Raw genomic sequence first — 23,048 nt, forward strand, 5'->3', positions numbered from 1 at the left:
TGGGAGGATGGAAGGATAAGGACGGCAGCCAACCGGCCGCTGTGCCCTGGGAGGATAGGTGGAAAGGGATGGCAGCTGATGGGCCGCTGTGCCCTGGGAGGATAGGTGGAAAGGGACGGCAGCCAATGGGCCGCTGTGCCCTGGGAGGATGGAAGGATAGGGTCAGCAGCCGAAAGGCTGCTGTGCCCTGAGAGGATAGGTGGAAAGGGACGGCAGCCAATGGGCCGCTGTGCCCTGGGAGGATAGATGGAAAGGGACGGCAGCCAACGGGCCGCTGTGCCCTGGGAGGATGAGACGAGAGGGATGTATGGCAGCCAATGGGCCGCTGTAGCAGGAGAGGAGGACAGGGATGTATGGCAGCCAATGGGCCACTGTACCAGGTGAGGAGGACAGGAACATATGGCAGCCAACAGGCCGCTGTACAAGGAGCAGGAAGGTTGGGAGTGGAATGCTATGGTCTGGGGCTCGTCCGGCGTTTTTATACTCTCCCAAAGTAGAGGGGATGGAGTTGCACTGCCACCAGAGGAGGTAAGAATCATCTCCATGCACAAAAGATGGTGCGCAATTGGTACCCTCTTTATCTCCATGTTCAGCCAGCTTTGCTGATAGCTGAGCATCTTTCAATAATATTAATTATTATTTAGCAATATTTTACCATCATAATTTTACTTTGTGACACCACCTTAAAAGACGTGAGCCATCTAGGCATCACCTTTAGAGGTGTATGCCACTCGCTTTGAGCATACCTGGTCCACAGGTACATATTTACATCATCCAGTAATTGGACTTTCATGAGTGGCTTGCTGGCCCGTTTACGCTTACCAGGTGTCAAGACTCAGTGACACAGCACCAGATCCATATTTTTAGCCGGGCCTGGTCTGGGATCCTGTGGGACTATCTCTTTGACAGTCAAAGGGTGTGTTAACTTTTCCACCTCCATGTCAGTCAATGGTGGCATTGAATCTTTCATTACCACCTTCCTGTTTTTTGGGCGTCGCGGGAGTGTTGTATTGTCTTCAGAGAATGATTTCCCACCTTGGGTTATCCTCTTTGTGTTGACCATGAGGCTAACATCTGACTTGCCATGAGATGGCATTCGTTCCATCCTAACTTCCACAAATTTCTTGGAGTTCGAAGTCTTTGCTCTGACAGTTGGAGCATAAATTGTGGCCTATCGTTCATTCCATCACAGTGATGAACTATGTTGTCCCAAGATGCTTATCCTGGAATATATGACAATTCCGCCCTGGTATCAATCAAGGCATTGAGTTTGACTTGATTCAAAACAACCTGCTTGTACATCCTTCTGTTGCAACTCTTGTTCTCCTGAGATTTGGAGTCTACAGCTGCTATTGTTGGGACTGATGTTGTCTTAGTCCTCGATAAGAGTGATTGCAACATAATTTGCTGACTTGGAGGATTCAATTGTGGAGGATCCCACTCTATCTCTCTCGTGAATGTGTGAATATTCACTCTGTTTTCACGGATAAATTCTATGCCTAATAGCAACTCTTGTCCAAGTCCTTCCATTATAGACGCCGCTAGTGGAACTGTGATTTGTTCTATAGTTACATTAGTTGTCACCTTCCCATTTAATGAGGTAGATCGTCCATCAGCTAATATTGCGTGGTGACTTGCTGGTTCTTTCCGTATCATCCCTATTTTCCGGAGGACTTCATAGACCTCGTTACTCATATAATTAGCTCCAGCACCAGTATCTAGCAATGCTTGGCACTTTCTACCACCGATTGTCACAATAATAAATAGTCGGTTGTCCCGTGATGTCTCTTTGATCACAGGAATCGTCTGTGTCTTTTGCACTATACCTATCTTGTTTGATGTTTAATTCCCCTTTTGCATATCACAGACACAGTTCCATGCTCTCTCTCACACCTCCTACATGGCGGGAATGGGACAGTGTGATCTCCAGTGCTTTGGTTCCTTGCATTGCTAACACATGGGCTTAGACTCACTAAGAGAGGGTCTGTTACTTCTAGAGGTTATCACTGTCTCAACCTTGGGTCCTGTAATCTTTTTGTGTCCTCAGTCTTGTGAACTCTCAAATTCTGTCTATTCTGTTTCTCCTCTGCTTTGATCTGTTCATACTCCCTCACGAATTTTTCCAATTTGTTGATACTATGAACATCCGATTGCCGAATATACAATTTGTACCATGGGAGGAGATTCTTATACACTCTCTGTAATTTATTTTTGTCTGTGAAACCTCCTCGATGTCTCATGAGTGTCAGTACATCTTTGAGAAATTCGTCAAACAACTCACCTTCCCTTTGCTTCCTTGCCTGAACTAGATTTCCCAGGTCTTCATTGTAGGTAAGTGGATAGTAGCATGACCTGAAATCTGTCACAAAATTGTCCCACAATCTCCACTGGTCACAACGATTACGCAACCATAGGGTAGCTTCACCAAGTAGTAATTCAAGTAGGGCGACTAGTAGTTGGTTGACAATGAGCCCATAGGCTTGTTGTAGCTCGTCTAGTCTTTCTAAGAAGTTGGGAGCATCTGATTGACCATTAAATGACAGTCTCCAATTCCTTACTTTGTCACATACTGCCCCTGGGTCCATGAGGGGGTTTGTGTGAATGTTGGTTCAACTTCAGCATGAGTACCTGTCACTGAGTGTCCAGTTTCCTCACTGCTTCCACTCACTATGCCGGGTCTTGGGCTGGGATAACATACAGCCATCTTCTTATGTTGTTCTACAAACAACCTTCTTAACTCAGCAAGTGTTCCAGATGACACTATGCCCCAATCTTGTAGAAGAATGAACGCTTCTTCCTTTGTCAATCTATAGATCCAGGAAACTCTGGGGTTGGTCATCACCTCGGGGTTTATGTCCTCAACCAACTGACCCTCTATCAGATCCTAGTGTTGAGCATCCAAATCAGCCTCGCCCTGTTCACTCATCATGATTCTTACTTCGTTGCCTTGTGCCCCAAGTGCGGGCGCCAATCTATCACGTACAACCTGAGTACCTTCAGAGGTAGGTGATTGATACCCAGGTGTTGCTCCTGGACGACTCAGCTCAGTCGTAATGTGGGTGGGGAAAGGAGGCAAGTCGAAGTTCCTCTTCTTCCTTCTTTGTATCTTAGCTGGTGTGGACAGCACCTCCTGGTGCTTCTGATGGCGTGAAGGTCGCTCTCTACTCTGATGACACCACTTCGAGGTAATTTTGTATTGGCCTTATGGCCTCGGTTCTGCTCCAGTATAGTAGGAAGTGGAAGGATAGATAGGAGGGACGGCAGCCAATGGGCTGCTGTGCCTGGAGAGGATGGAGGGTAAGGGACAGCAGCCAAAGGGCTGCTGTGCCCTGGGATGATGAGAGGAAAGGGATGGCAGCCAATGGGCCACTGTGCCCTGGGAGGATGTTAGGATAGGGACAGTAGCCAATGGGCCGCTGTGCCCTGGGAGGATAGGTGGAAAGGGACGGCAGCCAACGGGCCACTGTGCCCTGGGAGGATGGAAGGATAGGGATGGCAGCCAACGGGCTGCTGTGCCCTGGGAGGATAGGTGAAAAGGGATGGCAGCCAATGGGCCGCTGTGCCCTGGGAGGATGAGAGGAGAGGGACATACGGCAGCCAATGGGCCGCTGTACCAGGAAAGGATGACAAGGCCATATGACAGCCAATGGGCTGCTGTACCAGGAGAGGAGGACAGGAACGTACGGCAGCCAACAGGCTGCTGTACAAGGAGCAGGAAGGTTGGGAGTGGAATGCAATGGTCTGGGGCTCATCTGGCATTTATATACTCTCCCAAAGTAGAGGGGATGGAGTTGTGCCGCCGCCAGAGGCGTTAAGAATCATCTCGATGTGCGAAAGATGGTGCACCATTGGTACCCTCTTTATCTCCTCGTTCAGCCAGCTTTGCTGATAGCCGAGTGTCTTTCAATAATAGTAATTATTATTTAGCAATATTTCACCATAACAATTTTACTTTGTGACAACACCTTAAAAGACGTGAGCCATCTAGGCATCACCTTTAGAGGTGTATGCCACTCAGGCATCACCTTTAGAGTTGTATGCCACTCGCTTTGAGCATACCTGGTCCACAGGTACATATTTACATCATCCAGTAATTGGACTTTCATGAGTGGCTTGCTGGCCCGTTTACGCTTACCAGGTGTCAAGACTCAGTGACACAGCACCAGATCCATATTTTTAGCCGGGCCTGGTCTGGGATCCTGTGGGACTATCTCTTTGACAGTCAAAGGGTGTGTTAACTTTTCCACCTCCATGTCAGTCAATGGTGGCATTGAATCTTTCATTACCACCTTCCTGTTTTTTGGGCGTCGCGGGAGTGTTGTATTGTCTTCAGAGAATGATTTCCCACCTTGGGTTATCCTCTTTGTGTTGACCATGAGGCTAACATCTGACTTGCCATGAGATGGCATTCGTTCCATCCTAACTTCCACAAATTTCTTGGAGTTCGAAGTCTTTGCTCTGACAGTTGGAGCATAAATTGTGGCCTATCGTTCATTCCATCACAGTGATGAACTATGTTGTCCCAAGATGCTTATCCTGGAATATATGACAATTCCGCCCTGGTATCAATCAAGGCATTGAGTTTGACTTGATTCAAAACAACCTGCTTGTACATCCTTCTGTTGCAACTCTTGTTCTCCTGAGATTTGGAGTCTACAGCTGCTATTGTTGGGACTGATGTTGTCTTAGTCCTCGATAAGAGTGATTGCAACATAATTTGCTGACTTGGAGGATTCAATTGTGGAGGATCCCACTCTATCTCTCTCGTGAATGTGTGAATATTCACTCTGTTTTCACGGATAAATTCTATGCCTAATAGCAACTCTTGTCCAAGTCCTTCCATTATAGACGCCGCTAGTGGAACTGTGATTTGTTCTATAGTTACATTAGTTGTCACCTTCCCATTTAATGAGGTAGATCGTCCATCAGCTAATATTGCGTGGTGACTTGCTGGTTCTTTCCGTATCATCCCTATTTTCCGGAGGACTTCATAGACCTCGTTACTCATATAATTAGCTCCAGCACCAGTATCTAGCAATGCTTGGCACTTTCTACCACCGATTGTCACAATAATAAATAGTCGGTTGTCCCGTGATGTCTCTTTGATCACAGGAATCGTCTGTGTCTTTTGCACTATACCTATCTTGTTTGATGTTTAATTCCCCTTTTGCATATCACAGACACAGTTCCATGCTCTCTCTCACACCTCCTACATGGCGGGAATGGGACAGTGTGATCTCCAGTGCTTTGGTTCCTTGCATTGCTAACACATGGGCTTAGACTCACTAAGAGAGGGTCTGTTACTTCTAGAGGTTATCACTGTCTCAACCTTGGGTCCTGTAATCTTTTTGTGTCCTCAGTCTTGTGAACTCTCAAATTCTGTCTATTCTGTTTCTCCTCTGCTTTGATCTGTTCATACTCCCTCACGAATTTTTCCAATTTGTTGATACTATGAACATCCGATTGCCGAATATACAATTTGTACCATGGGAGGAGATTCTTATACACTCTCTGTAATTTATTTTTGTCTGTGAAACCTCCTCGATGTCTCATGAGTGTCAGTACATCTTTGAGAAATTCGTCAAACAACTCACCTTCCCTTTGCTTCCTTGCCTGAACTAGATTTCCCAGGTCTTCATTGTAGGTAAGTGGATAGTAGCATGACCTGAAATCTGTCACAAAATTGTCCCACAATCTCCACTGGTCACAACGATTACGCAACCATAGGGTAGCTTCACCAAGTAGTAATTCAAGTAGGGCGACTAGTAGTTGGTTGACAATGAGCCCATAGGCTTGTTGTAGCTCGTCTAGTCTTTCTAAGAAGTTGGGAGCATCTGATTGACCATTAAATGACAGTCTCCAATTCCTTACTTTGTCACATACTGCCCCTGGGTCCATGAGGGGGTTTGTGTGAATGTTGGTTCAACTTCAGCATGAGTACCTGTCACTGAGTGTCCAGTTTCCTCACTGCTTCCACTCACTATGCCGGGTCTTGGGCTGGGATAACATACAGCCATCTTCTTATGTTGTTCTACAAACAACCTTCTTAACTCAGCAAGTGTTCCAGATGACACTATGCCCCAATCTTGTAGAAGAATGAACGCTTCTTCCTTTGTCAATCTATAGATCCAGGAAACTCTGGGGTTGGTCATCACCTCGGGGTTTATGTCCTCAACCAACTGACCCTCTATCAGATCCTAGTGTTGAGCATCCAAATCAGCCTCGCCCTGTTCACTCATCATGATTCTTACTTCGTTGCCTTGTGCCCCAAGTGCGGGCGCCAATCTATCACGTACAACCTGAGTACCTTCAGAGGTAGGTGATTGATACCCAGGTGTTGCTCCTGGACGACTCAGCTCAGTCGTAATGTGGGTGGGGAAAGGAGGCAAGTCGAAGTTCCTCTTCTTCCTTCTTTGTATCTTAGCTGGTGTGGACAGCACCTCCTGGTGCTTCTGATGGCGTGAAGGTCGCTCTCTACTCTGATGACACCACTTCGAGGTAATTTTGTATTGGCCTTATGGCCTCGGTTCTGCTCCAGTATAGTAGGAAGTGGAAGGATAGATAGGAGGGACGGCAGCCAATGGGCTGCTGTGCCTGGAGAGGATGGAGGGTAAGGGACAGCAGCCAAAGGGCTGCTGTGCCCTGGGATGATGAGAGGAAAGGGATGGCAGCCAATGGGCCACTGTGCCCTGGGAGGATGTTAGGATAGGGACAGTAGCCAATGGGCCGCTGTGCCCTGGGAGGATAGGTGGAAAGGGACGGCAGCCAACGGGCCACTGTGCCCTGGGAGGATGGAAGGATAGGGATGGCAGCCAACGGGCTGCTGTGCCCTGGGAGGATAGGTGAAAAGGGATGGCAGCCAATGGGCCGCTGTGCCCTGGGAGGATGAGAGGAGAGGGACATACGGCAGCCAATGGGCCGCTGTACCAGGAAAGGATGACAAGGCCATATGACAGCCAATGGGCTGCTGTACCAGGAGAGGAGGACAGGAACGTACGGCAGCCAACAGGCTGCTGTACAAGGAGCAGGAAGGTTGGGAGTGGAATGCAATGGTCTGGGGCTCATCTGGCATTTATATACTCTCCCAAAGTAGAGGGGATGGAGTTGTGCCGCCGCCAGAGGCGTTAAGAATCATCTCGATGTGCGAAAGATGGTGCACCATTGGTACCCTCTTTATCTCCTCGTTCAGCCAGCTTTGCTGATAGCCGAGTGTCTTTCAATAATAGTAATTATTATTTAGCAATATTTCACCATAACAATTTTACTTTGTGACAACATAAACCAAAAGGGACTTTGCAGATTTGGTATTGTCCATTTTTTACAACAAGTGATGTATATTCTCTACTTTCTTCATCCACTGTCACTTCATCCATTGTCAAAGGCAATGGATATGTCTTTAACAATGAGAGAATTAATTTTTCTATAGTCTATACAAACCCTTGATGATCCATATTCTTTTTTGCTACAACAACGGGACTGGAATATTCAGATGAACTGGGTTCAACGATGCCCTCCTGTAACCACTGTTTGACCTGATTCTCATCAATCTTCTTCTGTGTGAATGGAAGGCGGCGAGGTCTGAATTATTGGAATATCTTCTAATATTATGTTCATCTTTACATCAGTTATTTTTGACTTATTGGGTTTGTAATTCATAACACAAGTCTGTATAGTATTATGAACTGAAAGATCTTCTATATGATTAAGATCAAGAGTCTAATTACATCAGTAGTATAGAAATGAGAAGTCTGGGACACCAAGGTGTCCCAGACTTCCCATTGGGTGAAAGGTAAAGGTCAAGGTCAAGGTCAGAAATCCCGAAAAAAATTAATAAAAATACATAAGAACACCTCCCACCCACTTGGGGAGCATATAAATAGTGTGCACATCAGTGTAGGACCATCAGTTGTTGGAGCAGAGAGTCTAGTGTGTGTGTGTGTGTGTCTGATACTCTTTTGATAAGTGCTTCTCTCTTTGTCTTACTTTATTACACTTGTATTTTGAGCTCAGCCATACCGCTGCTCAGACATTGCATTATTCAGCATCCAGCAGTGCCACACCACACAAGTTTGTAGCTCCTAGTATTCGTTTTGTGATCATACAGTTTTAGTTTTGAGCACACTGCATTTGTGCATTATTGTCACTGTTAATAGCTAGCCAGTGACCAGGCTTGGAGCATTCAGTGAAGCTGCTCTGTAGCTCCTAGTACTGGCTTTGGAGCACACCTAGTTCAGAGAACACAGCCTGTGTTAGACTGCCAAAATTTTGTGATCTTTAATTGTGCAAAAGAGGTTAGTATACAAGTATCCATTTCATTATATGTTTTTTGTCTGAAAAGATGTCATCATATATGTTTATTCAGCATAGCTATTCTATTGAAAAAGTTGATTCAGCAAGAGATATCCATCGTGGTGTAGTGGTTACCACTTCTGCTTTTCATTCTAGAGGACCTGGGTTCAAATCGTGTATTGTATATAGATGTAGGATGTAGGATGATTGGTTAAGGAATGTAGGTAGGTAGAGGGAGAGCAGATAGTTAGGTATGTGTACTGACTGTAAAACCATAACACCATGATGGATATCTTCTGCTAAAAATCATAATAATTATGAAAAATCCAGAACTATATCTGAAAAAATGAATGACTATAGTATGCATAGACCAAATACAATGATGCTCCAGCTTAGTAGATAGAGAGATAGAGATAGTTCAACAGACATGGTGCCAATGCTAATTATATTATTTTCAGACATGAATAGGAAGATGGTAAATGCCTCATGACAAGAACGATCCTATTGGCAGGATAGATTCAAAAATGAGGCCAGCCAATATTGCAAGCAAGTTGGCAAGGTGAAGCCATGACAGTTGGGTCAGGAAGAGGTTATACATGAACAAGAGGAGCATTGACCCTCTCCATTCAACTCTAACAAGCCCAGCTGGGGTGAAATACTATTGAACCATCTATATCCACACAGCATTCACGCATAAATGAGGCCTGGGTGAACAGGATGGAGGCATTTAAAATGGTGTGAATCAATTATAAAAAATAACTTCATCATTTGAAACAATGTTCATCTACTAATATTTTGCATAGCTCTCATAGAATTTATCACTATTGCTGTCGAATAATATGATTCAGGATCATCACAGTCTGATCGGAATATCCATTATCGTGTTGTATAAAACATTGTCTTACAGGGTTCATTACTATGGTAATCAAATGCTATCAAGTCTACAACAGTATTGTCACAATGTATATTGTAACTAGTGAGGGAAATTGATTTTAGAACTAGTTTTGATGATGCTCGGTAATCTCTTTATAAGATCTCATTGTACAACAAGCGATGCAGGCATTGGGCTACTGCTCAACTATGCCATGCACCCTTATCTTACCCCACTCGGCTGCCAAAGGAGGCTTGCTGAGTAGCAGAGAAGAGCAGTCTAGCACGGACAGTCAGTCAAGAACTTTTGAAGGAAGCAGCATGTGGCCAAAGAGTGAGTGCAGCTCATGACCAGAGTCTATCCTTACTCCTTCGACTACTTTAGAAGCTTTCTATATAAGCTTTCTATATCTATTCTTGGTAAGAACACAGAAAGTATAGATAAGTTGGTGGTTGAGAACTCTCGTCTCTGTGGTGAAGTGAAATTCTTGAAATTGCAGGTTGCTGATCTTCAGCAACACACAAGAAAAAACAATCTTATAATCACTGGCATCCCTGTTACAAAGGGTGAGAATGTTTTCTTCATTTTACAAAGAATAGCAGCCTTGTTGAACATTAGACACGATAAATATGATGTTTCAGCAGCGCATAGGCTACCTAACAGAAATAAAAATAACCCGCCGCCCATTGTCGTGAACTTTGTTTCTCGTTTGACGAAAAGTGAATGGATTCATGCGAGGAAGCAGAGGAAAGGTCTTTCTGCAGTAGAACTTCATAATCAATTTCCAAACAGACAGATTTACATCAATGAACATCTGGCGCAGCATACGAGTTCCATTTTCAATGCTGCGAGAGCCCTGCTGAAGACGAACAAACTGGCTTCCGTATGGGTTAGCCAGGAAAAGCGCAACAAGCCCTGTTTTCCGGATCATGAATTTGGACCAACTTGAGGAGTTTAAATCTGCATCCCAAACTCCTGAACCAACAGATATCATCAATGATGGCGAGGATAAGAGTGGTGAGGACGAGGACAATCAGTGAGTGCTTTTATTATCATTTATTCCATAACTCCTTTACCTCTCTCTCACTCATACTCCTCTCTTATAAGCGAAAAAAAATTTGGTTTCCTCAGAAATTTCCATAACCTATTTTGTTGGCTACAAGTGGGCTGAACCCACTTGCTTAAATTGTATTTAGAATTGCACTCTCATATAGAACAATTATCTTTTCAATTAGATCACAAAACTATTCATTCAGTTAATTAAATTTTTATTCAACAGTATTCATAGATATTGAGGGAGGAATTGTGGTGTACTATATCGCAAAGCCTTCCTTCATTCTATTGAATAATTGATTATGTACAAATCGAAGCATATAATTAATAATACTTTCTGGTTTGCATACTGAATGCTAGCAAATGCATAAGCTAACATGTAGCTTAATGTAGCCCATCATGCTTATGTAGTGCACTAAAATTCTTGCTTACTCATATTTTTCGCTTCATCCTTTCCGTTCTAATATTATTAATTTCTTTTCTTATATCCATGATCCTCTTCCTTTTTCTCCTATTAAAGACATCAATCGACATTTTACATTCGAACAATCCAACATTACGATTTAATGAGGTGTTGTGAGTTAAGATAAAAGTGCTGTATCTACCTTATTATTGTTGTTCAGTAAAGCAGATAAGTGGTGATAAATCTCCACTCAAAAATCTGAGATAATGATAGCACTATGATCGGTGTGGAAGAGGATACTCTGCTTTTAAATTGTTTTTTATCCAATTTCTGTTTTTGTTTTTGATTCCTCTGAGCATGAAGATGTCTTTTTTGTTCTTCTAGCTGAACTTTCTTTTATTTCATTCAATGGATGGAAAATGTTCAATATTTATATTATACTCACTCTAGCATAAGAAAACCAATACAATACGGTAATACTATCCTCAACTTACTGAAGTTGAAACAACTGGATTATAAGAATTTCTATCGGACGAGATTTGTTTTCTTCAGCATATTGTATACGATATGTACATTCTTCTATAATATTATGATAGTTCAGTGAACTACTTTTTCATATTTTTTCTTTTATTCTTTTATATATATTGATATTATTTGTTTTATTTAGAGGATCTCTTTTATTTAATCATAATCATAATCTATCCAATAAGTTGTAAGTAGATCCAATAAGTAGTTCTTATTTCTACTAGAATAGAATAGATTAAAGGCGACTGTCCGAAAACATACACATGTATAAAGGCATTGTCAGTAAAAAATACATAGGTAAAATTCAAATACTGTACATGATTTATAACTTACCAAGCCTAATATGATAACTTTGTTTTAAACTCTATCCAATTTAATGAATCGTTATCTTTTTGCGGCTTGCTAAATTTTATATTTAACATATAAAGCACCATGAGTGGCAAGCGACGACAATTATTGTATATTTTCTTCTTCTTTTCTTTTATTGTGTACTTTAGAGATAATGAATCTGGATGCAGATGCTTATGATTCTCCTTTAATTGACTGTGTTATCTGTAATGATATAAATAATTTCGCTAACATTGATGCTGACAAATCGACGGCGTTTAGGGTTATCCACCAAAACATTTGTAGTTATAATAAAAACTTTGATTCTTTCGTAGTTCTTTTGCAAGGGCTTCAAGTAAAATTTCATTGTATTATCCTTACGGAAGCTTGGCTTAAGGATGATAGCGATTTAAATAACATTCATGGATACACTCTGCATAGGTCCTATAATAACTTAAATAGTAGTGATGGTATTGTCGTCTATATTGATAGTAGCCTATACGTTACTTGCAGTCAGCTGTTGCTGGGTGGAGTGGCCATGAGCTTATCTCTTAATTTCAATTGGGAGGGGGTTAAATTCGATCTGTTGGCCGTTTATCGTAGTCCTAATTCCAGCTTTCCACAGTTCATCGAGGGTCTCTCTACGTACTATGATAATGAATTTCGCCATTCCAAATTATGTATATTTGGTGGAGATATTAATTGTGATCTTCTACAGCCTAATCCTTATCCATTACGTGACGATTATTTGGACACGCTATGTGAGGCAAATCAGTTACCGTGCATAGAGAACATTACAAGACCGGACAGTAATAGCTGCTTAGACCATTTTTTTCTAAGACGGATTAGTAAATTTGTTGCAAAATCAGTAGTAATAGAATCAGCTGTGACAGATCATTTTGCTACATGTATTATACTTCAAACCCGAGAAAACAAAAGACCTGAACAACGGGAGGTAAAGTTAATACGTAACTGGTCCAACATCAACCTTTCTATATCTCATCAAAACTGGGATCACGTAACAGCTGTAACTGATCTAAACACATCCTCAATTAATTTTATCAGTACCTTACAAAATATAATATCATCCAATACTATTGAAGTTGTTAATAACGCAAAAAATTCGAGGCTAAAACCATGGATCACTTATAATTTGGTTAACTCAATCCGCAATAGAGACAAACTTAGAAAACAGTCACAAAATCAACCTTTCAACCTGGCTCTAAAAAATAGATATATACGGTATAGAAATGTCCTTCACTCAACTATAAAACGAGCTAAATTCACTTATTATAAAAATAAAATAGATACAGCGGGAGGAGACCCTCGAAAATTCTGGTCAGTTGTTAATGAGATTTCTGGTCAACCCACTCATAAAGATAAGTTTCCGGTTGATGCTTTCAATGACGGCAACCCTGCTCCTCCCCCAAAGGTGGGAGAAATTTCTAATGATTTCAATATATTTTTTGCCTCTGTTTGGGCGCGTCTGGCTGCGGTGATCCAACCCTCTGGTCCATCTGAGGTGAGGGACTCTGACTACGCTACCGGTGCCGTGTTTGAGCTTCGTCCTGTTGCTGAGCATGAATTGCTGACTGTGGTGAGCAGCATGAGGGGGCGTTCTGCGCCGGGTTGGGATTCAATTCCGACTCAGCTGTTGAAGGATAATGTGCATGGGCTGCTCATCCCGCTTTTACACATAATTAATCTCAGTATTTCCTCTGGCAGTTTTCCGGAGTCTTGCAAATTGGCTAAAGTTATACCTATATACAAATCTGGCTCGAAATCAATTATAAGTAGCTTCCGGCCAATTTCCCTTCTGATTGCTCTAGCTAAAGTAATTGAGAAATGCGTGAAAATCCAAGTCAATAACTACTTAGACAACAACAATATCATTTCTAACAACCAGTATGGCTTTAGAACCTCTAAAAACACATCCGATGCTCTTTTTGAAATTAACAAGTATGTTACCACACAATCTAGCAATAAACAAGTTCTAATTTCTTTTCTGGATTTAGCCAAGGCCTTTGATTCAATAGATAGGAATATACTTTTTGCAAAACTTGAAGCAATTGGCTTCAAGAATCTCACCTTAAGATGGTTTAGAAGCTATTTTGATCATAGAACACAGAGAATATCATTAAATGGCACAGACAGTGATTCTATTGCAGTTGATTATGGAGTGGTGCAGGGGAGTACCTTGGGCCCCCTACTTTTCCTCATTTACATCAATAACATATCCAGGTTGCACCTACATGGTCAATTATTCCTCTTTGCCGATGACACGGCACTTGTGTCTACAGGCTGCTCATGGACTGAAACATTCAATAATGCTTCCTCTGATCTCCTTAAACTAAAAAATTGGTTTGACAACAATGTGTTGTCAATTAATATTTCGAAATCCAAGTGTCTACCTATCTTCGTAATTCCAAGTGTCTAAGTGTCTTCGTAATAGCCCCGGGCCCAGGGTGCTCAGGATGCATTCATGTGGTGACCCATTCTCCAATGACTGTAACTGTCCTGAGATAGAACAAGTCTCAACTCACAAATATCTTGGCATAATATTCGACCACAAGTTGAGTTGGGTGGCCCATGTGCAGTACCTCAGGCAGAGGTTGCGTAAAATGAATTATGCTTTTGCACAGCTGGGAAGGTTCCTGAGTCCTGGACACTGTCGTTCTGTCTGCTATGCATATGTGCAGACATTGCTTGAGTATGGCATCTTGGCGTGGGGCGGTGCCTCCTTGGGTGTCCTGCGTCCTGTCGCAGTCTCACAGAGAGCACTTATTAAAACACTATTGGCCAAAAATCATAGATATGCAACACATTTACTTTTCCAAGAATTCGCTGTATTAAATATAAAACAATTATTTGTAAAAAATTTACTTGTCTTTATAAAAAAAAGTAACTTTGTCTTCAATGAAATTCAACATTATTATCCCACTAGAAACAGATTGCATATAAATATTCAATTTCCCCGTTTAAGTAATTCAATTCAACTTGGAAACTGTTTTCATTTAGCCCATTGGCTTTACCGTAATGTACCGGCCGAGATTTCAACTACTGAGGGGGTTAGCGTTGCCGTCTACAAGCGGAGAGTGACCGGTTGGCTGCTCTGCATCGGTTCAGATGCTGTGGAGGCTCTTCTACATTCTCCATATAGATGAATATTTCTAGTTCTGAACACAGAATATCATTCAAATATTACACACAGTACCACGCTAATAAAGCTATATTACTCCCAACTCAGCCCTTTAAACGCCGTCGAGCTGACACTTTTATTTTATTTATTTATTGTTTTTTTTCTATCTTTAGTTTTAAAATTTATTATTAAAATAAACTCTCTTATTATTCTTTCAAATTTATTTATTATTCATAGTTTGTAATTTATTTTATTATTGCTAGTGTTTGCCCTCTGTCTGATAATTTGCGACTCCTCCCTGCACATGGACAAATCATCCAGGCAGGGAGAATTTATTCATGTAATTTATAACACTTTTATATTTTGTGAATATGTAATATTTTATGAATAAAACAATTTGAATTTGAATTTGAATTACTTTGGATTGTGCCTTCTATTTAACTGTAGTTAATAGAAGACGCTGGAAACTCCAAGATACAGCACTCGCAGGAAGGGGAGTACTGTACGACAACTTCTGCGAATTCTAGCAGCCAGCCTGCCTGTTTTGACCAGTGGTGACAAGTTAGGTTTTAGGCAAAAGCCTGACTGGACCCAAAAACATCATGAAGAGGACCAGGAAAAGCAGGAGGACCTCAAGTAAGGCTTGAGAAGGTCTTTCTCGACCCTGAGACATCAACCCTGGTTGCAGGAGGCAGCTGATGACCGAGCTGTTGGACTCGGTGGCTGCCAGTGATACCTGGTTCCAGGGCTCTTCTATCTTGCTAATTCCATCGGGAATAGCAAGAGGACCTCAAGTGAGGTTCGAGAAGGCCTTTCTCGACCCCGAGACACTAATCCTGGCCACAGAAGACAGCTGGTTCCCGAGGTGAGGGACCTGGTGACCAGCCAAGATGTCCGGTTCCAGGGTTCTTCTATCTTGCTGATTGGGAGTTGAGTAGTGGAAGCCGAGCAGAGCAGACTCAATATCGGTTCAGTCTCTCATCTTGTTCATTCAACTTTATTGAAGCAAGCCTGTTCAATATTTCATACAATTCGTGCAATCCTAACCTGTACCATTTTTCGCTTTTATAAACTCTAATTAATGTTTTTGTAATAGTGAAGTGTAAAGTTCCAGTTTGTATCATGAAGTACATGGCATGCTGTATGAATAAAAGTGGTACTTATGCAGACAGACATCAAAAGTTACTGTTTGCTGACAGTTTCAAACAAACGTGTACGCTCAAAAATTTTGCCGGAGCCCGAAGAATCCGCTAATAACAGAAAAAAACCTACTTTGTCAAAACCAATGATGGATAGTGATCTTTTTAAAAAACTTTCTGAGGACTTTGAAACTCGCATGACTGCTAAGTTCGATAAACTCGCACAGGAATTCTCGTTAGTGAAAAGTGTGTTGGACAAAGTGTCTGCAGAAAATGAAAAACTTAGAAATCAATTAAACGATCTCACTACCTCTAATAAAATATTGTCGAAACGTGTAGTTGATCTCGAGGATAGGAGCAGAAGGAATAACCTAGTATTCAAGGGACTCAAATATGACGTAAAGGCATTGAACTCCATGTCGGTTGTGAAAAACTTTTGTGTAAACTATCTGGGATCAAGGCCAGATGTGTGGATGAATCATGCTCATCCTCTCGGGGTATCAAGAGAAGGTGGGCCATTGATAGCGCATTTTCCCGATGATAGTGACGTTGAACACATTCTAAATAATACCTAGAAGCTCCGAGGGACCGGCTTTTATGTGCACAAAGACTTTTCAAAGGAGACAAGAAAAACCAGATTGAGACTTTTTGCGGTAAGGAAGGAGATATTGAAGGTACTTCCTCAAGAGAGAGTTCGAGTTCTTCATGATCACCTGAGCGTGATTGGAGTATTTTTTGAAATGGATGAGAATGGAGAGTTAACATTCAGGAACCAGGATGCGGATCAGAAATTGCGGGAGGTGCTGGGAAATCATGCAGAGACCTACTGCAGGCGACGAGAGAGCAACAGGAGCGAGGCAACGATGCTGCAATGCGTGATGCAACTGTGAGGCATGGCCATCAGCCATGATCAGGACAATCACACTATTGAGTTAAGTGTTATGGTCTTCAATGTAGCAGGCTTAAAGGGAAAGCCATATTCTCAATTGTTTAGTTTTTTAATGAGGTTTGATTGTTTTGTTTTGTTTTGTAGATATATATAGCCAATCCTGGAGCAAATGTCCCAGAACCGCCTTTAACCTCAGGTCACCCAAGATGATCCCAACCTAACCTCAAGGTCACCCAAGACGACCCAACCTGACCTCAAAGTCATCCAAATCAAAAAAAAAAAAAATTAAAAAAAAAAATGAAAAAAAAAAAATTAAAAAAAAAAAAAAACAAAAATAAATCAAAATGAATCAGAAGGCCTCTCACCCACTTGTGAAGCATATATAGTGTGCACAACAGTGTAGGACCATCAGTGTTCAGCCACAAGCCATACAAGAGAGACATCCCTATCTGTGTGTGTGTTATCAAGTTTCATAGAACCCTGCGTTCCAAACATTACAGTGCTAGGCAGCTGCATATCCATAGAATCCAAAGTTTCATACATTACAGTGCTAGACAGATGTATTTCTCAGTGTTTCACTAAGACACAGCCACACCGCCACTGTTTTTTGATCTTCAATTGTGTAGAAAAAGGTTAGTACACAAGTATCCATTTAAATATATGTTTTCTGTGTAAAAAGATGTCATCATATTTGTTAATTCAGCATAAATATTATATTGGAAAAGTTGATTCAACAAGAGATATCCATCGTAGTGTAGTGGTTAGCACTTCTGATTTTCATTCTAGAGGACTGGGGTTCAAATCTTCATTGTATATAGGGATGTAGGATGATTGGTTATGGAATGTAGGTAGGTAGAGGGATAGCATAAAGTTAGGCACATGTACTGACTGAAAAACCATATATGAAATGATATGAATAACAACTTGACCATTTGAAACAACTTTGTATAGCTCTCATATAATGTACCACTATTGCTGTCAATAATATGATTCAGGTTTGAAAGATGAAGCTGTAAATATTGATTATATGGCTAATTCACTTATTTTATTTGTTGTGTTGCTATCCAATAATGCAAAAAAAAAAAAAATATAAATATTGTGAATAATGCGACCTGTTGAACAATATGTCAGCAGATCTATATGTTTGTGGACAATGAACTGGGCTGATGAAAGATAGGTTACTTGTAACTTTTTCCGACCTAACCTCAAAATATTGATTCCAACATCATTTCTTTCAGTAGCATAGTAATTGTGTGCTGAACATCACAGTGCCAGACATGTCATGGTTATGTCACTCTAGATGATGATTGCCACCTATATTGTACTCTATTATTAAGTTGCTTGTATGTATGTTACAGATGAACAAAGCTACCAGATGTCAGCAGACCAGCAGCTCATCAGGAGAGTTCTGCATGTTGGAGGAGGCATTCAACAACAACCTTTGGACACTGTTCTACAACAAAAACTCTTCACCCAATCCTGCAAAGGACTCCCCCTCTCTGCTAAACAGCCAACATACAAAGATCGTTGATGTGATAGGTGAGGAGTTCCAGACACATGGGTCAATCAAGGTCAACCTGGTGTTGGAGGCTACATAGCAACGCAGACACCTTGATGAGAAGAACATCGAGCAGGAGGAGTTCCAGAATGTGGCCTTCAAGACTCCAAACTATTCAATCTTTAATATCAACGATCTTGCTGGAATTATCAGGGAGGCATGCAAGAAGCTGTTGGAAGAAGAGGCTAAGATCGAAGGCAACTCTAGTGGATGGAGCTTCCTCATCATCGACGGTCTCCTCATACGCATGAGCAAGCACAAACCACTTCGAGGATCTTCTTACATTGAACTGCCAGCTAAAATTGTAGCAAGAAAAGCTATCATCAACCCAGAGAATACCGATCAACAATGTTTCAAATGGGCAATCCTTGCCAAACATGTGCAAGGAGCAAGTCCTGAACGTGTTAACAATAGGTATCATCAGCTCGTTGAAAAACACAATTTCAACAGGATATATTTCCCCACCACCATCAATCAAATTGACTGTTTTGAGAGGGATAATCCGAGTGTATCAGTTAATATATATTGTCTTGATTCCAAGTGTATCATCTTTCCAAGACGTGTGTCAGAGGAAATGAAGGATGATCATTTCAATTTACTACTACTCCATGAAAATGATAGTAGTGATGCCACCACCACTCAGGACAGCAGTGAAGCCACTCAGGACATCAGTGAAGCAACCACCACTCATGAAGAAAAAGAGGAGGATATCAATAGCCATTACTGTTTTATAAAAAACTTTGAAAAACTTGTTAGATCTCAACTCACTAAAAACGGACACCACATCATCATTTGTCGCAGATGTTTCACACACTATACCATCAACAATAATGGCGAGCAGAGGATGAAAGATCATGAGGAGTACTGTGCCAACAACAAGACTGCTAGGATCATCATGCCTCAACTCAAGGAAGATGGAAGCCGACCAACAATGAAATTCGAGAAACATTTGAATAAATTTAGACTACCATTGGTGGCCTATGCATATTTTGAATGTCTACTGGAGAAATCTGAGGAAGAGCAGCAATGGATTGGGAAGGCTACCAAAGTGATCCAACATCACACAGCAATGAGTTATTGCCTCTACTTTGTCAGAGATAAGGACTTGTTTCTATCATGGCTGACAATCACTAACCTCATCCCTAAGGATCCAATTGTCTACAGAGGACCTGATGCAGCCAAACACTTCATCAAAACTCTGACCATGCATGTGAGAGACCTGGATGAGGCAATCAATCATCGTCAAATAAGGAAGCATCTTTATTTGATGATGATTGATTGCCTCATCCAGGCACTTTTTGAGAGGGAGAAAGCCAGGCATAATGCTGCCACCAACTGCGAAGCCTGCAAGAAACCATTCAATGGTGACAAGGTGTATGATCATTGTCATATAACAGGAGTCTACCAGAAGGCTCTGTGCAACAAGTGCAACCTTCAAAGATGTCGTACAAAATTCATTCCTGTTTTTCTTCACTACTCTTCCAATTATGACACTCACTTGATCATACTGCACCTTGGAACCAATAAAAAGCAGCTGACTGTCATCCCAAACACATCGGAAAAGTACATATCATTCACCAAAAAAATTTCCCAACAACTGCACCTACAATTCATAGATACCTTTAGATTCACACCGGACAGCTTGGACAACCTAGTCACCAACCTTGTCAAGTCTACTGAAGAAGTGTCAACAGTGCTACCACATACAGCTAGAGAATTTGGAGACAAACTGGAATTGGAACCCAGAAAGGGTGTGTTCCCCTACAAATATTGTGACTCGTGGGAGAAACTGAAGGAGACCTCTCTACCACTAAAGGAGACGTTTTTCAGTAAGCTAACTGACAGCCACATCAGTGATGAGGCATATGAACATGCTCAACAAGTGTGGGAGAAATTCGACTGCAAGACCTTGGGAGAGTACAGTGACCTATACCTCAAAACAGATGTTCTCCTTCTGGCTGATGTCTTTGAATTTTTGGAGATATGTGCTTGAAAAACTATAACTTGGATTGTGCACACTACTTCACATCACCAGGCTTCTCCTTTGATGTTATGCTGAAGTATACAAAAGTTGAACTAGAACTTCTGACTGACTATGATATGTATATGTTCATTGAACGAGGCATCAGAGGTGGCATAACAACATGAGTTCATCGACATGCTGTAGCCAACAATGCCTACACAGGAGCGCCTATCGACCCTGAGAAGCCTACATCATATCTCCTGTACACAGTTGCGAACAACCTGTACGGCTGGGCAATGTGCCAACCACTTCCATGCCGGAAATTCCAGTGGATGAAGAAAGATGAGTTGGAGGGGGTGAGCAGAGGTATTGATGGTGTTGGAGATGTTAAAAAGATTGGCTACATCTTGGAGGTGGACATTGAGTACCCTTCTGAATTGCATGATGAGCACAATGACTTCCCATTTCTGGCAGAGAACAGAAAAACTCTAAAATCAGGATCATTGAGATTGATGACAACTCTAAGCAACAGTGAACAATATGTATGTCATTACCGCACCCTCAAGCAAGCAGTACAACATGGATTGAAAATCACTAAAGTTCATCGAGGTGTAAGGTTTGAGCAGGAGGACTTCCTAGCACCCTACATCATGCTAAACACCAGACTTCAACAACAGTCAAAGAACAAGTTTGAGAAATTTTTTTCCAAATTAATGAACAATGCAGTTTTTGGCAAGACAATGGAGAATGTGAGAAAGAGTATGAATATGTAGCTTGTCAACAATGAGAAACGTCTAATAAAACTGATTGCCTGACCAACCTACAAGGACCGCATCATCTTTGGTGAGAATATCTGTGCTGTAACATTGCATAAGGAAAAAGTAGAGCTGAACAAACCTATCTACATTGGTTTGACAGTGTTGGACATAAGCAAGACCCTTATGTACCAGTTCCACTATGATGTGATGAAACCTACATACAAAGAGAACCTGCAACTGCTTTATCAGGATACTGATAGCTTATTCTACATCGTGGAAACTGAGAACCTATACAACGACATCATCAACAACCAGCAACTGAAAGACAACTTTGATACATCCGAGTATCCAACTGACCACCCATGCTATTCGGACACAAACAAGATGGTACTTGGAAAGTTCAAGGATGAATATGCAGGCAGAGCTCCTCATGAATATATAGGTCTACGATCAAAGCTGTATGCCTGCAGATGCTTCACCAAAGATCCAAACCAATTGAAGAGTGGTTTGATAAAGAAAGCTAAAGGAGTGAGGAGACCAATACTGGGGCAAGAACTGTTAAAATCACACCCAGATGCTAAACGATACATCACCTTTCAGGACTTCCTCGAATGCCTCTATGAGAACAAAGACATCTCTAGGAAGCAGGTAATGTTCGGTACCAGGAAGCATCAAATCATGACTTTGGTACAGAAAAAGAAGGTGTTAAGCAATGCTGATGAGAAAAGACATATCCTTGAAGATGGAGTTCATACTTTGGCATTTGGACATCATTCTCTGTCATGTAAAAGGAGCACTGATGATGAAGAAGTTGATGAAACATCTGCAAAAAAGGCTATGCCAGAGTGATAATGAGTAACATCATCATTGGAGAGCTGGACATTGTGATAAGAATGATCTCATACAAAATATACTTCAGTTACTAATAAAAATGAATCATTGCTATAAATAACCATTGACATCAGGTGGACTCATGAGAGCTGTATAAAAGGAGTGAGCATTGTTCTATTATATTCAGTTGATGGAAATCTTGTGAGAAGAAGTGTAAAGCAGTGATTACAGTTTTGTGCAAAGTTTTTATAGTGATGGGTGATCAATCTCATGTCTGGGACTATGAACTTCAGAGACGAAAATCATTCAAAAAATGGAGAAATATTTCGCCAGAACTTTCTGCAGAGAATATTGCTGCACAAGGCTTCTACTACACTGGTGAGAGTGATACAGTATGCTGTGCATTTTGTCACATTTATATTAGTCATTGGACCAAGACCGATAATCCAAGAGAAGTTCATAAAAATGCTAATCCAAATTGCAGATTTATACTCAAAAGACTGACACACAATGTCACCATTGCCAATGAGAGGGGTGATTGGATGCTTTTGTATGATGATCGTTTGAAGTCGTTCAATGATGGCGATGAGGAAAATGCAAGCACACTAGCTGAACAAGGGTTTTTCCAAGACATAAACGGATATGTGCAATGTGTGTTCTGCAAAATGATTCTAGACTCTGTCAGCAGAAAACCTTGTCACATGGACTTCTGCCCTAAATGGTATAAACAGGAAAAAGTGAAGGAGGATGAGTCATCTATTGTGTGGGAGGAGGAGGTATAAAAGGAGCTACAATCATGGCACCTTCAAGCATCTACCAAGAACTGAAATACTTTTGATCTGTCATTCGTTTTCTCTTTCACAATTATTATCACAAAAACCGAATTAGAACCTCAATTTTATCTTTTAGGAGCCGAACAGCTCAACCCTGTAGCTAGTGTTCCGACTCATTGCTTACTGCTGTACATTACTTTGTTTTTTATCTCTCCATTTTAATATAGCGTTATCTTATAGTTTCATAGCGCTCGACTTCTTCACTTGATTATTTTCTTCTTCTATCTCTTATGATTTCTATATTTCTTCTATCATTTCCTTCTTTGTGTGTGTGTCAGTATGAATGTGGTAAGTGTCTTTTTTGTAGCTTCTCATTGTTTCGCCGATTCACCCCCCTCTTCTGCCTTGCTGCTTCGTCACAGCCACCTTGTCTATACAGCAGGATGATGGCGCGGCCATGCTGAGTGTCGGCGATTCCCTCAAGCAGGCATTCTCTCCTTTCCCGGATCAACTTAAGATCACTCATGTTA

The 23,048-nt window shown here is 41.4% G+C and overlaps 1 protein-coding gene across 1 annotated transcript; it reads left to right on the forward strand.

Moving 5' to 3' along the window:
• The first annotated feature begins 21,999 nt into the window (after positions 1-21,999).
• On the forward strand, positions 22,000-22,527 carry LOC111048122 (E3 ubiquitin-protein ligase XIAP-like). The gene has a single exon (XM_022333980.2). The coding sequence runs from the start codon at positions 22,000-22,002 to the stop codon at positions 22,525-22,527; it is 528 nt and encodes a 175-aa protein (XP_022189672.2).
• The last annotated feature ends 521 nt before the right edge of the window (positions 22,528-23,048 follow it).

The sequence above is a fragment of the Nilaparvata lugens genome, chromosome X, assembly GCF_014356525.2.
Source record: "Nilaparvata lugens isolate BPH chromosome X, ASM1435652v1, whole genome shotgun sequence".
Lineage (NCBI taxonomy): Eukaryota > Metazoa > Arthropoda > Insecta > Hemiptera > Delphacidae > Nilaparvata > Nilaparvata lugens.